Below are 14,276 nucleotides of genomic sequence, written 5' to 3'. Positions count from 1 at the left end.
TAGATGTTCTTCAAGGCTATGTGAACAACCAGCCCAACTACTGTGGGGTCTTTCGGGCAATGCTCTTCTACGGATCCCCCTGAGATAGCATAGGAGAAACACGCAGGGATTGTCAAGTGGAATACATTGGTTTTTTTCCCTCATGGCACCAATTGCTCTCTGTCTCTTTCTTGTTCTGGTTATTGGTGCAGCCCTCTTTTTTTGCACTTGCGTAAACAGCTCAACTACCGTTGGCTCAAGTGGTTAAGATCCTGAACTGCAGGCTGGAAGGTCGGTAGTTCAGCAGTTCGAGACCCAAGTGCCGCATGACAGAGTGAGCTCCCGTCTCTAGTTCCAGCTCCTGCCAACCTAGCACTTTGAAAGCAAGAAATTGCAAGTAGATAAAGAGGTACCACTTAGGTGGGAAGGGAACAGCGTTCCGTGTGCCTCGGCGTTTAGTCATGCCAGCCAGCCACATGACCACGGAAACGTCTTCAGACAGCGCTGGCTCTTCGGCTTGAAAAAGGAGATGAGCACCACAATCCAAGAGTTGGATTCGACTGGCTTTTGAGCAACGGAAACCTTTACCTTTAAACAACAAGACCTCCCCCTTGGGTGTTGGAGAGGGGGCTGTACATGCAACTGCAGCAAAACAATCCAGCCTTCTGAACTGTAAGGTCTCCCTCATTCCCTCCTCTCTAGTTGATACACCAGAATCGGCAGGCTATCCTGAACCAGTTTGCAGCAAATCCCCCAGGTGCCGTCGGCATGAGGGCAGGCATGCAGCAGCAGATCACGCCACAGGTAATTTTTTATTTTTTATTTATTTAACTTTCAGTTTATATACCCCAAAGGGTCTCTGAGCGGTTTACATACGATTTTTTAAAATTTCCTACCTAGAGCCACATTAACTGGGGGAAGTGTTAGCCTATCAGCACCCAGGCAGCTCTTGTTGGCTCGTTTCCAGCGGGCTTCAGTTGTTCTTGGCGGTAAACGTTAAGGAAGAACTCCCTTCAGTCCCGGAGTTTCTCATTACTGAGGAAATGGATGCATGGTCAGTAGGGCCCAACCCTTCTGGTCTGTGAATGGTTTATCCACGTGGCTGGGCCCCTCTTGCCTTGGGTGCCTGCCTGACACGTCCTTTCTGCAACCAATTGGTGCTGTGGTTTGCTTTTCTGGTATGCTTTCGATCCGGTGAGTGGTGAACCCCTTTGCCGTTTTGCTCCTTTTTACAGTGAGTTGTGCTTGCTTGTGCTTGGAAGAAGAAGGGATCAAGGCTAACAAAGGGGTCAGCTGATAAACTGAGATGCCTTAATGCTGTCTGTCAGGATGTCTCCCCTCCTCTGTTGCAACACATTGGGGAAGGAGGGGCAGGTGTTTGATAAGAGAAATGGGGAGTTGACGCATCAGGCTCAAAGGGGGGGAACTGAATGCTGATTCACTCCAATCCAAAATTGGCCCTGGGTGCATGAGGGATGGAGCGCACAATTCACCGGGCCTTGGAAGATAAACCCGTCCTTGGGATGCTCTGCCTTCAGGGGCTGGATTGATCTTTGATGTGCAGGAAGGTGAAAGGGATGGGAAGGATCCCATTGCACATTTCAAATCAGTCTCGCCTGCAAGTGCTTTGGTAGCCCATTTTTCCTGTTCTGGGACTGAACTGGGACTTGGAGAGCAGGTTATTCCAGGGTTGAGTGTAAAGGAACCCCACCTTAAGCACTGGTCAAAACCCTCTTATGTACTTGTGCTTTTTTCCCTTTTCATACCAGTCAGTGCAAACGCAGACTGAGTATTTGCTTAACCAGAGGAAGGAAATTTAAAAGTGTGAAAGCTTAGTGATGACTTTGCAGTCGCTCCTACACTAGTCGCTGGGTATCTGCGCTGCATATTTCTAGTGTGACTGAAAAAGGGTTTAACACATGGAAGTTGATCTGCAAGAACTTGTTGGTGGCTGCAGTAAGTCCGATGGCCATTCCAGGAGCTTTGGACAAGCCTGAACATGTTTGGAAGCAGACTTGAGCCAGTGCTCTTAAGTGTCGGCTTCTGCAGAACTGCTGACTAGCATAGGCCTTGACAAGAGAGAGTGCCCCTGTCTTGTGTCCAGCGAGGAAATCTCTATAACCAAGATTTTCATCAGTCGCATTAACTGCACTTGATGGTGTAATCCTCCATGACAGGGTTCCCAAATGTGGTGCCCCCAGGCACTATGGTACCTTTGCTCCCTCTAAGCTGTGAGGAAAAATTCTACTTTGTGAGTTCCTGGCATTAAAGTTGTGAGTGAGTGATTTGGCTACTGCATAAATTAGTTTGCTCTGGAGCCACCCTTCCTGAGCTAAGACAAAAATGTGTGAGCCGGAGGCTAAAAAACCCTGTGAGCTAGCTCACACTAACTCAGCTTAGTGGGCGGAGCCATTGTAAGGCAGGGCTAATTATTGACTGTCTTCATTCAAATAAAAGGTTTTTTCACTGGAGAATCAGGACTAGTAAGCACGTGGGCTTTTCTTGGTGTGTGGTTCCACTCCCCCTTCAAGCTTTCCTTCTTTCCAAGAGGTATGAGCCTCAGTCCCCTGCCGAAGCCATTTGGGCTTTGGTGCTGCCTCCTGTGGCGCTTGTTTTTGGGGTGGTCCTCAACACCCCTCTCAAAATTCCAGATGTGCCACAGGCTCAAAAAGGTTGTGGGCCCTTCATATCTCAAGGGAACGGCTTGATTCCCAATCTGTTTAGTGGGATCAACTGAATGTATCAACCCAATGTAGCAGCAGCAGCAATGAATAAGCAAATTCATTACTAGGAAAGGGATCATAAAACAAGACAGCCTTACCTAAAAAGTTGCAATGTTTTGGCTTAGCAAAATAACAACATGGGGACAAGAGAGAGGTTTATGAACTGTTGAATAGTGTGGAGAAAGTGAATATTGAAGAAAAATGATGAATTCTCTTTCAGAATGTAAAAGCGATATAGGAGATGGTGATAACGGTGTCATCAATGTCTTTTTAAATAAGTTTTAAATGCAGACGGTGGCGGCTAATAGAGCTGTCGGTAAATGCAGATGTGATAGCCAGCAGGACAGCATCCATATTCAGTGTACATCTGGCAACCAAGATGCTAAAGATTAGCCATAATGGGTGTCTGTCACCGTTACATGTTGCTCAAACGTCACTGAAGCATCTGCCTGGCCGCTTCGGGATGGCAGATTGCTGAACTAGATGGGCCATCAGCCTGACCAAGCATCACATGTTTATGTTTGCAGAGTTTAACTAAACGTGTGAGCCGGACAAGTGGGAGAAGGAACAGACTTTGGGAGACTTTCCAAGTAGGCTGCTTTGGGGAGGGACACGTTTGTGGGCATAAGGGACTGGAACATAAAGGAATGAGTGTTCATAGGACTGTAGTCCAACAGCAGCTGTTCTTCAGCACAAGAGCTGGGGGAGGCGGGGAGGCTGCTGGCATTTCTCCACATTTTTTCCCCTAGTTAACAGCTGCAGTGAAGCCAGGAAGGTGGAATGTTTGTTAGTAGCTGTCACCAGGGCAGAGCTAGGCAAGTGAGACCCCTCCAGGTTGCATTTAGCTACTTCTGACAGGGCTGGGGTTTTGTGTGTGTGTGTGTGTGTGTTTATATTTTAGGAGGGTGAGTTTTGTCGGCTGACTGGGCTAAATCAGCCTACAATTAATCTGCTTTGCCAAAAACTCTGTAGGGTTCTTGCAGTGTGGGAGGTGGGCTTTTCATTCCTCTCTGGGCCAAACAAATGGCATTTGCTGCTTTACTGGATCAGGCCAAGATCTGTCTATTCCATATCTCCAATAGCAACCATCCACTCACCTTTGGAAATTCCCTCTACCCCCCGTAGCTAGGGGTTTTTTTGTGTGAGGGGGCCTTGGGGGGGCCACCAGCTAATTAAATTAGGGGGCGCTTCCCCCCCTCCCCCCCAGCAAGGGCAGCCCTTCCCTGTGGAGTGTCTGGCTCCCTCCTTCCCCAAGGAGCCCCAGTGCCCCTTCTTGTGTCGCCGCACCAGGAGCAGCCTGACCTCCTCCCTCAGCTTCCTCCCAGGGCTGGGAGAGGCGAGGCATGCCGTGGCTGGGCTGGCTACAAAGCTGCGGCATTTGGGTGCATTGGTGCGCCCGCTTGCCTCTTTGCCTTGCCTGGCTGGGCTTACCAGCTACTGGCAGGCTGGGCAGCAAGCCTCTCTCAGCCCAGCCTCACCGCCTCTGCTGCTTGTGCTGCCCGTGTCCTCCCTGCCGACAGACAATCGGGGGAGGGGGAGCCAAGGCTCAGGGAGGGAGGCCCATAAAAACCACTAAGGGGGGGGCGGGCCCTGTGAGCCCCGTGGTAGCTACGTGCCTGGGCCTAGTAGTGTGGGCCTGAAATTTTTTCCCTTTATAGCTCAGTAGGCATGGCTCACCTGCTTGAACTGTATGGATTCTTTTATCATAAGCATAATTTACCAGGGTGTACGACTGAAACAAATATTAATGTTTGCCAGCTGCCATTCCATTAGTGTACATAACGTGATGTGCAGTTTTAACACTCACTCAGCTGAGCTATCTTGCTTGCATGTCTGTGCATTATACTTTGGATGAAGGGGAAGGAGCAAACTCTGTAGGGAGGCAGAATTATTCGGAGCTCTCAGCGGCTGGGCGGGAGGCACTAGGGCTGCACCTGGTGCTGAGCAGAGTTATCAGCCGTGGGCCCGAGAGCTCTTGAGGTTTCACGACCCAAGCGTGGTGTAGGAGAGTCGGTCAGAGAGGGTGTGAGCCAAATGCGGTGGAAAGAGATCGGCTGGGGACACAACAGTGGGCCTGCAGGGCCGGGAAAGCATTGAGGACTGAGAGGCTCCTAGGTGCAGGAGGGTGACGGAAGGCCTTCTTCTGTCAGTCGGGAGACCAGATTAACAACATTTATCAAGGTTTTAGGAACAGACAAAATAGGGGGGGGGGAGTGAGCGACACAGACTTCAGCTGTGCACCCACAAGAAATGGGGTCCAGTGTTTTGGAGATGGATTTTCCTGATGTGGTTGTGCTGAGTATGGAGGCCAAGAGTGCTTCTGACCAGCTGTCTGTGATCCACCAGCACTCCCTTTTCACAAGTTCAGCTGACCTGCCTAGGCTAATCCATGCTTCTCTAATCTTGTGATTAGAGTACCACAACACTCTCTGAGGGGGGACTGCCCGTGACGACAACCTGGAAACTGGTTCAGAGTGCAACAGCCTGATCGTGGTCACACATCTTGCCTCCTTTGGCTGCCAGTTTGTTTCCAAGTTCAGCTCAAGGAGCTGGTTATGGCCTTTAAAGGCCTTCGTGGCCGACGACCTTCTGTCCCCATTTGGGGCTGTGCACCATTCACTGGTGGCCACCTTCTGACTATCCGCCTGCTCAAAGGGGGGGGGGCGGGCAGTGTCCCACCTGGCGTCCACCAGTGCCCATGCCTTTCTGTGGTAGTGGCTCCTGCCCTGTGGAATGGGCTGCCTGAGGAGCTGAGGGCGGCAGCCGCACTCAGAAGCTTCTGTGCTGTGCTGTAAGGCTCTTTGGTCTGCTGTGTCTTTTAATGGGGTGTGAGCTACGTTTGGGGCGGGGGGGGACTTAATGGGGGTTTATTTAGTTGTCGATTGTTTTAATTCAGAATTGCAAGCTGCCATGAGCCACAAGGGAAAGGCTGGGTGTAAATACTTTATGTAGAGAGGATTCTGCCTTGGGACAAAGGGCTGGTAGAGATGAGCTTCCTTGTCCCTTCCCACCCTGGCACTCCCCGGATGACTCCTTGCGCATTTTTCAGCAAAGCGGTTGATACCTCCATGCTCCAGTGGAGGGCACTAGCCACCTCCTTTACCTGAAGCTCACCGTTTTCCTCTGCACTCTTTTTCTTCCTCTTTCAACTCAGCCCCCCCTGAATGCACAGATGCTGGCCCAGCGCCAGCGTGAACTCTACAGCCAGCAGCACCGGCAGAGGCAGCTAATGCAGCAACGAGCCATGCTAATGAGGCAGCAGCAGAGCTTCGGGAACAACCTCCCGCCCTCAGCCGGGGTCCCCGTGCAGCTGGGGGCTGGGCGCCTCCCCCAGGCTCCCCCGCAGCAGTTCCCCTTCCCCCCCAGCTATGGTACGAATCCAGGGAACCCCCCTACCTCCACCAGCCCATTCTCGCAGCTGGCATCGAACCCTGAGGCGGCATTGGCCAGCCGCAACAACATGGTGAACAGGGGGATTATGGGAAACGTCGGGGGACAGTTCGGCTCTGGGATGAACCCTCAGATGCAGCAGAACATCTTCCAGTACTCAGGCTCAGGTGAGTCTTGGGCCAGGCCCTGCTAAGGGATAGTCTCACATCTTGCTGACGGAAAGGGATGGTGGGCTTAGAACTATTGTCTTGGTTGTTCAAGACTTCCCCTCCAACTCTGGGACAGAAAATAAGAGTTGTAGTTCTCTCTGGGAGATGTGTTTGTTTTCTTACTCACATTTTTATCCCACCCTTCCTACAAGGAGTTTGAGACCGTAAACATTTCATCCTCGCTACAACACTCTGAGGTGAATTCAGTTGAGACAGAGCGGTTTGTCCCAGGCCCCTGAGCATGCTGGCAACCATATATCATTGGATCTCAAAACTGCTGATACCAGGAGTCGACGCTGAGAGACCGTAGCTTCTCTAAGGTTGCCTACTGGGCTTCGGACCAAGGGCTTCCTCATTCTAGCCTCATCTGTGCTTCTTGAATGTTCTATGCAAAGGTGGTCAGAGGCGGACAGGCGCTTGTTCAAGAGTTGCCAGTCATTCATGGCCTGCAGTGTGCGCACTCATCCCCCCGTGTCCATCTCTGATCAGGGAGGACTTGCAGGGATTTTGTGTAGTAGTTTAAAAAAACCCCCACAGAATTTGTTTTACCAGATGTTCCAGTGGAAAGAAAGAAGTGACGATTGGGGAGGGGTTGTGGCTCAGTGGGAGAGCCTGTGCTTGGCTTGCAGAAGGTTCAGTCCCCCGGCGGCACCTCCAGTTACAAGGGCCAGGAAGTAGGTGATGTGAAAGACTTTTCTCTGCCTGAGACCTTGAAGAGCTGCTGCCAATCTGAATAGACAATACTGACCCTGATGGACCGGTGGTCTGATTCAGTATAAGGGAGCATCATGTCTGATTTTGTACACTACTGGGTTACAGTGCAATAGGATCCTGAGATGCCCTTCTGCGAGCAGAAAGCAGTCCCACTCACTCAAGGGAGAGGTCCATGATTTTTGTGAACATCCCTTGCCATGCCTAAGTGTTGACGCCATGGATGCCGTCACATCTCGTTTGGCCCTGAGAAACAACTTTTCCAGTGGCACGGGGCAGCAGAAGAGACGAGAGGCAGGAATTCCCTTAGGATCTACGCTGAAGCTTCTTTTGCGCATCACCTCCAACTCTCCTCTCGTTAGTTGTTAGCAATTAAGTTGTGCTGTTTCCGGGCTGGAGTTCTGGCATGTAAAACCAGTGCTGGGTGAGCCCCATGGCACAAGCTCAGCCACGGAATCCTGCAGGTGGCAGTCACGTCCCAGATTGCTTGTTGCCTCACCAGCTTCCCCTGTCAAGAAAGGACTTCAGGGTCACTGAACAACCAGGGTGGGGCAGGATTTCCAGCCGGTCTTGGCTGTCATCCCCTGAAGATAAAGCAAAGCAGTTGCCTTGTAGTCCGCCATACCAGAGGTCCAAGCTAAGGGTTGTTGCTCTCTTTCCCCCCAGGAATGGGTCAGCAAGGTGAGGCTGCTTTTGCCCCATCACTCAGTCCCAGCAGCCCCCTGATGTCACCACAGCTCCCTCCTTCTCAGAGCCCTATGCTCCAGCCGGCCCCACCCACGCCCGGGTACCAGTCACCGGACATGAAGACCTGGCAGCAAGGAACCATGGGGAATAACAAGTAAGCACAGTTCTAAGGTGTCGACACTCCTAATTTTCACATTCCAGACTTTGGTGAAGCTTTCTCAGCAATAGACGCGTGCTGTTTTAGATCCCCGGAAATCATCAAAGTGGTTTTACAAGAGGTCCCTTTCCAGAGGCAGTGGAGGGTATGGTCGGCTAGGGTCTCCCCCTCCACAGTGGCAAGTTCTATGGCCACGGCTGCCACTCCAGGCACTCTTGCTGTTCAGGTGACAACCGGCAGCCCAAATGGCACCCTTTGGAGCACCAGTTATGGTCCTGAGGTTGCCAGTGCTGATACCCCCCATCTTATAGAAATGTCCAGAGTTCAACGCACCCAGTTTGTTCACCTTCTCCTTGAATGTCATACACGGAGCTGTTCATATTTTGCACCTCTTAAGATTTTCTCTCCTGGGTTTGCCAGATTGCTGCCATTCAAAAACCTTGGGGCAGAATTGCGATTTGCACAATCATTCTTTCTTCTTAACCAGAATTTTTTGTAGTCGGTGTTCATCAAGGCGGTTGTTGAGACAGTCATCAAGGGGCTTCCTTCCCACTTCCTTCTCACTAGCACATGTGGGCAGCTGCTTTAGCCCCCAGTCTCCCTGGGGGTGTTTCCCAATCAGTCATGGGAATCTGGGACTTGTGCAGGAGTTTGTATGCATATATTCTACACAGTGCAGTTCTGAGACTGAAACCATGTAGACGTTCACTCTATCCCTATCTGTAACTCTCTCGTTTATTGATTTATTTATTGTCTGTAGTGTGTTTGGCCAAGCTGGGCAAACCCAGCCCCCACCAAACCAGCAGGGAATGTACAACAACATGAGCATCACGGTCTCCATGGCTGGAGGGAATGCCAACGTCCAGAATATGAACCCAATGGCTGGACAGATGCCAATGAGCTCACTTCAGATGCCTGGCATGAACCCGCTGTGCTCAGAGCAGGTTAGTGCAACCCACAGTGTCTCCCTTGTCCTCCCGCAGACTCATTTGAGCTGTTCCCAGCAGACGTCAACACTTTCCTGACTCACAGAGAGCATGAAACACACAGTCGTACTGAGGGGCTCACCCTGGGAATTGGCTGGCATCAAGGGAACAATTAGAGGCTGAAGAACAGTGGCCTAAGTCAATGCAGTCCTAAATAGGAACCAACCTAGGTGTTCCGTTGTTCGGCCTGAAGCTGGGAACCATGATCTCTGCCAGAAAACTAAAAAGGGAGGGGGGAGAAGCAGTGGGTGGGGCTGGAGACCTGGAATCTTCCACCAAGCCCCATCCTTTGCACGTGTTTCTCTGCCCCAAACCCGGGAGGAGAAGCAGCTGGAAGTGGTAAGCGCTTCTCCCCTCCAGATCACACCCTTCCACTGCCATTTCTGTTTGAATGCTCCGTGTCAGTTTGATCTCACTGAGGCCTTTGGCCAAAAATCTAATTGCAGAATACAAAGCAAGAGGTATGTGGACTTAATATATCTGTTGTGACCAGCTTGGGGGGGGAAGTGCGCATGCGTGCACGCATTCTGCCATCTTAAGGTTTCAGTCTAAAGTTCTTTACCGGAAACTGGGAGGGATAGGAAGGCTTATTTTGTACACTGGAAGTTTTCAGGGTATCCTGTACGATAACTTTTAAGATGGGTTTCACATGGAAGTCTTACAGGGTGGATGTAGGAATGCTCATGCACACTCCAAATGCCTCCTCTCCCCATTCTTTGGCATATCAACTGCAATCAGAGTAATTAACAAGGGAGGGGGGACTGAAGGGTGGAAATGATGCCATGAGCTGTTATCTCCACATGGTGTTGGTGACCCTGAGATGACTATCACACTTTGTGTAGATCAAGAGTTGGAACCTTTTTTGCTCATCTTCTTTTACAAACTGTTGTGGGTTGCTCAGGGAGAAGAATTGTAGCTTAGTGGTAGGGTATTATGCAGGCTGTATCCTTGGCATACTGAAGGTCCCGGGTCCAGTTCCTGGCACCTCCACATTACGGGACCCCAGGTAGCCCTGCAGTCAGGGATCGGGATGGCTGGAGGATCCGCTCATCCCGTGTGGACCTGCCTCCCAAGAGCTCTCTCAGCTCCACCGACTTCACAGGGTGTCTGTTGCGGGGCGGGGAAGGCGATTGTAAGCCGCTCGGAGACGCCTTCGGGTAGTGAAAAGCAGGGTATAAAAACAACTTTTCTTCTTCATCATCATCATCATCATGATCAGCCAGGCGAATGAGCACCAGAAATGTTTTCTGTTGGTGCAACAAGGCCTTGGAATTCCCATCCATCAGGCTCCAGGAGAAGATTTTTTTTATGTACCCAAGCTTTATGATTTTTTTCTTAATTCTGCTTTCCAATCATAATGTATTACTATTTCCTGTGAGAGGATGTAAAGTTTTTTAAATATTGTGTTAGGCTTTCCAGGTTATTCATTGCTGTTTAAAATGCTCTTTACATTTTTGTGTACTGCCACGGAGATAAAAATGTTGAATAGGTGTTCAGAAAGACCTTCCTCTGTGTATGAAATTTGTGAGAGCTGCTGCCAGTCCAGAGCAGACAGTCCTGGACTGGGTGGAGAAGTGGCCCACTTCAGCGTAAGGCAGCTTCATTTAGCCACATGGGTTTAAGCCTTCATGAGAAACTGTAAATTGCCCCTTTTGAGTCACTCCTTGGAAGCATTAACAAATCCAGTACTGGAGTTCAGGGTGCTTTTTACAGGATAATTATAGATGGAAATAAGCCCTTGGGAAAGAGATGCTTCCCCTGGTCCATAGGTGCTGGGTGTCTGGCTCCAGGACTGGAGGACCGCTTTCCCTAATATTGCTAGGGGCTTATCTGTGCTACACATGCATTGGTTTTATGCCAGTTCAGCTGTCACGGCTTCTCCAAAAGAATAATTGAAATAGTTTGATTAGGGTGTTACGAAACATTTAACAATCCCGAGGACCCTTGTCACCCCCCCAACCCCCCCACAACCAATAGCTTTCAGGGCTGCTTTAGGAAAACAGCTATTAAACCAGGTTAAGTCGGTGGTGTAGAAATGTGATAAAGGTTTCTGAATTACAGTTCTGGAGGTGCTGTTCAGAGAAGACAGGTCCTGCTATTTAGCAGTGTAGGATCACCATCCCTTCGATGTGATTGGGATATATTCTGATGGCCACACCGTGAACAGCAGAGTCTCACTTTAGGACTCAGAATGCTTCTCTCTGAAAAATTTCCCTCATGTAGCAAAGCTAGTCTTGAGACTCCTTCGTTTCTTCATTCTTACCCCTCTGCCTGTACCAATGCTGAAAGAGGGTGGAGAATGAAAGGCTGCCGAGTGACCTCTGAATTCTCCATGTTGGCCCTTTTTCAGGTAAATGATCCCGCTCTCAGACCTACGGGCCTCTACTGCAACCAGCTTTCTTCCTCTGATCTTTTGAAAACAGAATCAGATGGCGCACAGGTCAGTAAAAGTCTCCTAAGCCCTGAACAAGGTACTCAGGGACAGCCGGAATGGCTGCTTCAGTTGCTTTGGGAATCATGGCACGGTAGTTCCCCTGCAAACGATGAACCTGTAATAAGAGCTTTAATGGGGCTGTGAGCCTTTGCGGATGCCTTGGTCCAGAAAAACCATCCCAAGGGCTTTCCTCGCAGGGACTGGAATTGACTGGAGATGACCAGATCTCAGATGTCATCTGGCCTTATGGTCCACGCATTCATTTTGGCAGTGACTCTAGTGTCCTTCACGATGCAAGACAAGTGCCAAAACAGCACCTTCTTCCATGGCAAGTAGAATTCCTCCCGAGTGACTAGTTTCAGAGTAACCCAGGCTGCCCTGTGACATCTAAGGAGGAGGGGCAGACTGGTAAACATGTGTTTTTTTAAAAATAATAATAATAATAATAACAGCAAGTAAATTTTGCATATTGCAATTCAAAACCGGAAATGTGCTTCCCCTCCTCTTCAACCTGAAAAGATCCTCCGCCAGTCAGCATGCAACTTTGTAGAAGATGTGACCCATGACAACCAGCGTCATTAGCAGCAAAAGAAGTGGGGCTGGAAAAACAGATGCTGCGTAGAGCCAGCGTTGCCAGTTCTTCTGGGTTCTTTGAGTCTAGCTGGGCTGTATTACATGTTGCTAGGATCAGCCGCATCTCCATCTGGCGATGCATTTGGAAGAGGTCTCAGGGGGCCTTCTTGATGCATGCATACTTAGGGCAAACCATGCCCAAATCCTAACAATGTTTACTTCTTGATTATTTGGTGGGTGTCAATTAAGATTTGTTAGGACAGCTGTGTTCTCACATAGGCGAGGTTTTTCAGAGTCCTCCCGTGGTTTAAAAAACAGTATGAATTAACAGCAAAAGCCTTATCAGGTAACAGCCTTACCACAATGGGAGTATTTCCAAGGATTGGCAACATCTGTGGAGTGCTTTAATCAGAGTGCTTTGAAACATCTGTCAAGGAATCAGTTTTATCCAGCTTTGGATCCCATTTATAGGTTCCGCATTAACCCTTTGGGTTGATAACGATGAACAGGAAGAGAGAGACCTCCCTAGTAAGTTCATAGATGGGACAGTAGAAAAGATCATGGAAAGCGTCCTCCGTTACCTTCTGTCCTCAGATGCACAAACTGTTTACAGTCAGCACTCTCCCAGGTACAGGGAGGCCTTTGTCTCCAATATGAGGGCAAACAAAACCGTAAGGAAGATTGAATTTACACAGATAACCTTCCCAACCGTCTGTCTTGGGACAAGACACCAAACCTTGAAACTTTTGCCATATCTTGGCACGGACCACGCTGCCTGAGTTTGGCTGGCATTACTAAACCGACAGCATTCAACAAATAGGGCAGCAAGCCACGATGTGATCCGATGCGACCATATCTTTGCAATCAGTCAGTTGGATCCAGACTAAATTGGCAGTTCTTGCAGACTCCCCTTTATTGTGTCAGACCCTGCTCATGTAACTTGTCAGGGTCCCGTCTGTCAGGAGCAGCTTGGAGGCCGAGGGTTGCAGTGGGAGGGGGGAGGCAGGAAAGTCCCATTCTGCTATTAGAAAATTTAGTCTGGATCCAACCCATAGGATTAGTTCATGTGACCCCCCCACCCTCTTTCATTGCTGGCAGATGGAGAGGAGTCTCCCAAAGCTTTGCTTGTTGCAGCTTCTCAGTATCCCAACACTTCAACCAGTGACATGGTTGCATGAACTCATACCCTGACTGACTGTAATCCCAGCCCTGCTCATAAGATATGAGGCAGGAATATTTGGGGGACAGTAATGCAGGCAGTGCTCATAACTATTTTGTGTAGTTTTAAGCACTCTTGACTTCTGCAAGCTGAACAGTGATTCCTCCGTGAGGTGGTAGAAAAGACCAAGAGCCCAGTAGCACCTAAAAGACGAACAGAATTTGTGGCAAGGTATGAGCTTTCGTAAGTCACTGAAGAAGTGAGCAGTGACTCACGAAAACTTATACCCTGCCCCAAATTTTGTTCGTCTTTAAGGTGCTACTGGACTCTTGCTCTTTTCTGCTGGCTACAGACAGACTAACACAGCCGCCACCCATCTTGATCCGTCTCCATGGGATAGCTGTCCAAACTGAGTTCAGTTTGCAGCACTCGCCTTCAGGACACCAGGTGCAAATGCAGCCCTGGCTTCTGAACCAAGATTCCAGCTTTTAGTGTTCAACATTTCCTTGCAATGAGAGCAGAGTCCTCAACACCTTGGACACACAGAATCCAGAGCGGAGGGGCCATGTATATATTTAATAGCCCTGTCTAAAGAATAGTCTTAGTACACTGAGTATTTGTTGCTATGTGCGGAAGAGGCAAAGACCTGCTGCTATGGGAGATGGGAGATATCCAAGATGTGAAGGAGCAGGGGAAATTCTAAGTAAACTGTTACAAAACCGAAAGCAGACCAGAGGAATATGTCAAATGGTGGGTATAAAGAACACTGGATTGGATATTTTAGGTACCTCTCTGTAGCCTGTAACATTCTAGGACAATGTGGAATGCTTTGAAAAGAGTCAGTTAAATTATGAGATGCTGGTAATATTAGGAGCTGGACAAAAATGCTGAGAATCCTGGGAAAGCAAGAACTGAGAGAATGAAAAGTGAAAAGGAGGGCTGTTACTTTGTGGCCCCAGCATGCAGCCTCTCCATTACCGCTGAGACCTTCCTGTTACCCACCAAATGTGCGGAAACAAATCCCAGGTTTGCCATTTTTACAGGTTAAAGAATAGGCTTCGGCATCAGGTAAAACCTCATCATTCCTGGCCGCAAAGAGATCAGCGGCCAAGTGTTGATAAGGGGGGGGGGTGCAGAAAAAGTGGGAGAACCCAAGAGTTGGGCTGCTTAAAACGTGGTTTCACAGAATCCCTTAGGGCTGCTCTCGTGTCTTCATCTTGTCTGCCTGATGCTCGTCACTGTCGGGCAACCCAGAGGGGTTGAGGGGC

At 49.5% G+C, this 14,276-nt stretch overlaps 1 protein-coding gene across 5 annotated transcripts in view; it reads left to right on the top strand.

Moving 5' to 3' along the window:
* The window catches only part of NCOA1 (nuclear receptor coactivator 1), a 250,618-nt gene that overhangs the window by 234,561 nt on the left and 1,781 nt on the right, over window positions 1-14,276 (top strand). For all 5 annotated transcript variants that reach the window (XM_015405923.1, XM_015406078.1, XM_015406150.1 and 2 more), the window contains exons 16-20: window positions 682-783; window positions 5,857-6,259; window positions 7,679-7,853; window positions 8,617-8,800; window positions 11,193-11,282. In XM_015405923.1, coding sequence (XP_015261409.1) covers window positions 682-783; window positions 5,857-6,259; window positions 7,679-7,853; window positions 8,617-8,800; window positions 11,193-11,282 — 954 coding nt within the window. The remainder of the gene's footprint in view (window positions 1-681; window positions 784-5,856; window positions 6,260-7,678; window positions 7,854-8,616; window positions 8,801-11,192; window positions 11,283-14,276) is intronic.

The sequence above is a fragment of the Gekko japonicus genome, unplaced genomic scaffold (assembly GCF_001447785.1).
Source record: "Gekko japonicus isolate JY-2015 unplaced genomic scaffold, Gekko_japonicus_V1.1 scaffold7, whole genome shotgun sequence".
NCBI classification, from domain to species: Eukaryota; Metazoa; Chordata; class Lepidosauria; order Squamata; family Gekkonidae; genus Gekko; species Gekko japonicus.
The sequence above is the reverse complement of the archived record's forward strand: the minus strand, read 5'-3'. Positions and strand labels throughout refer to the sequence as shown.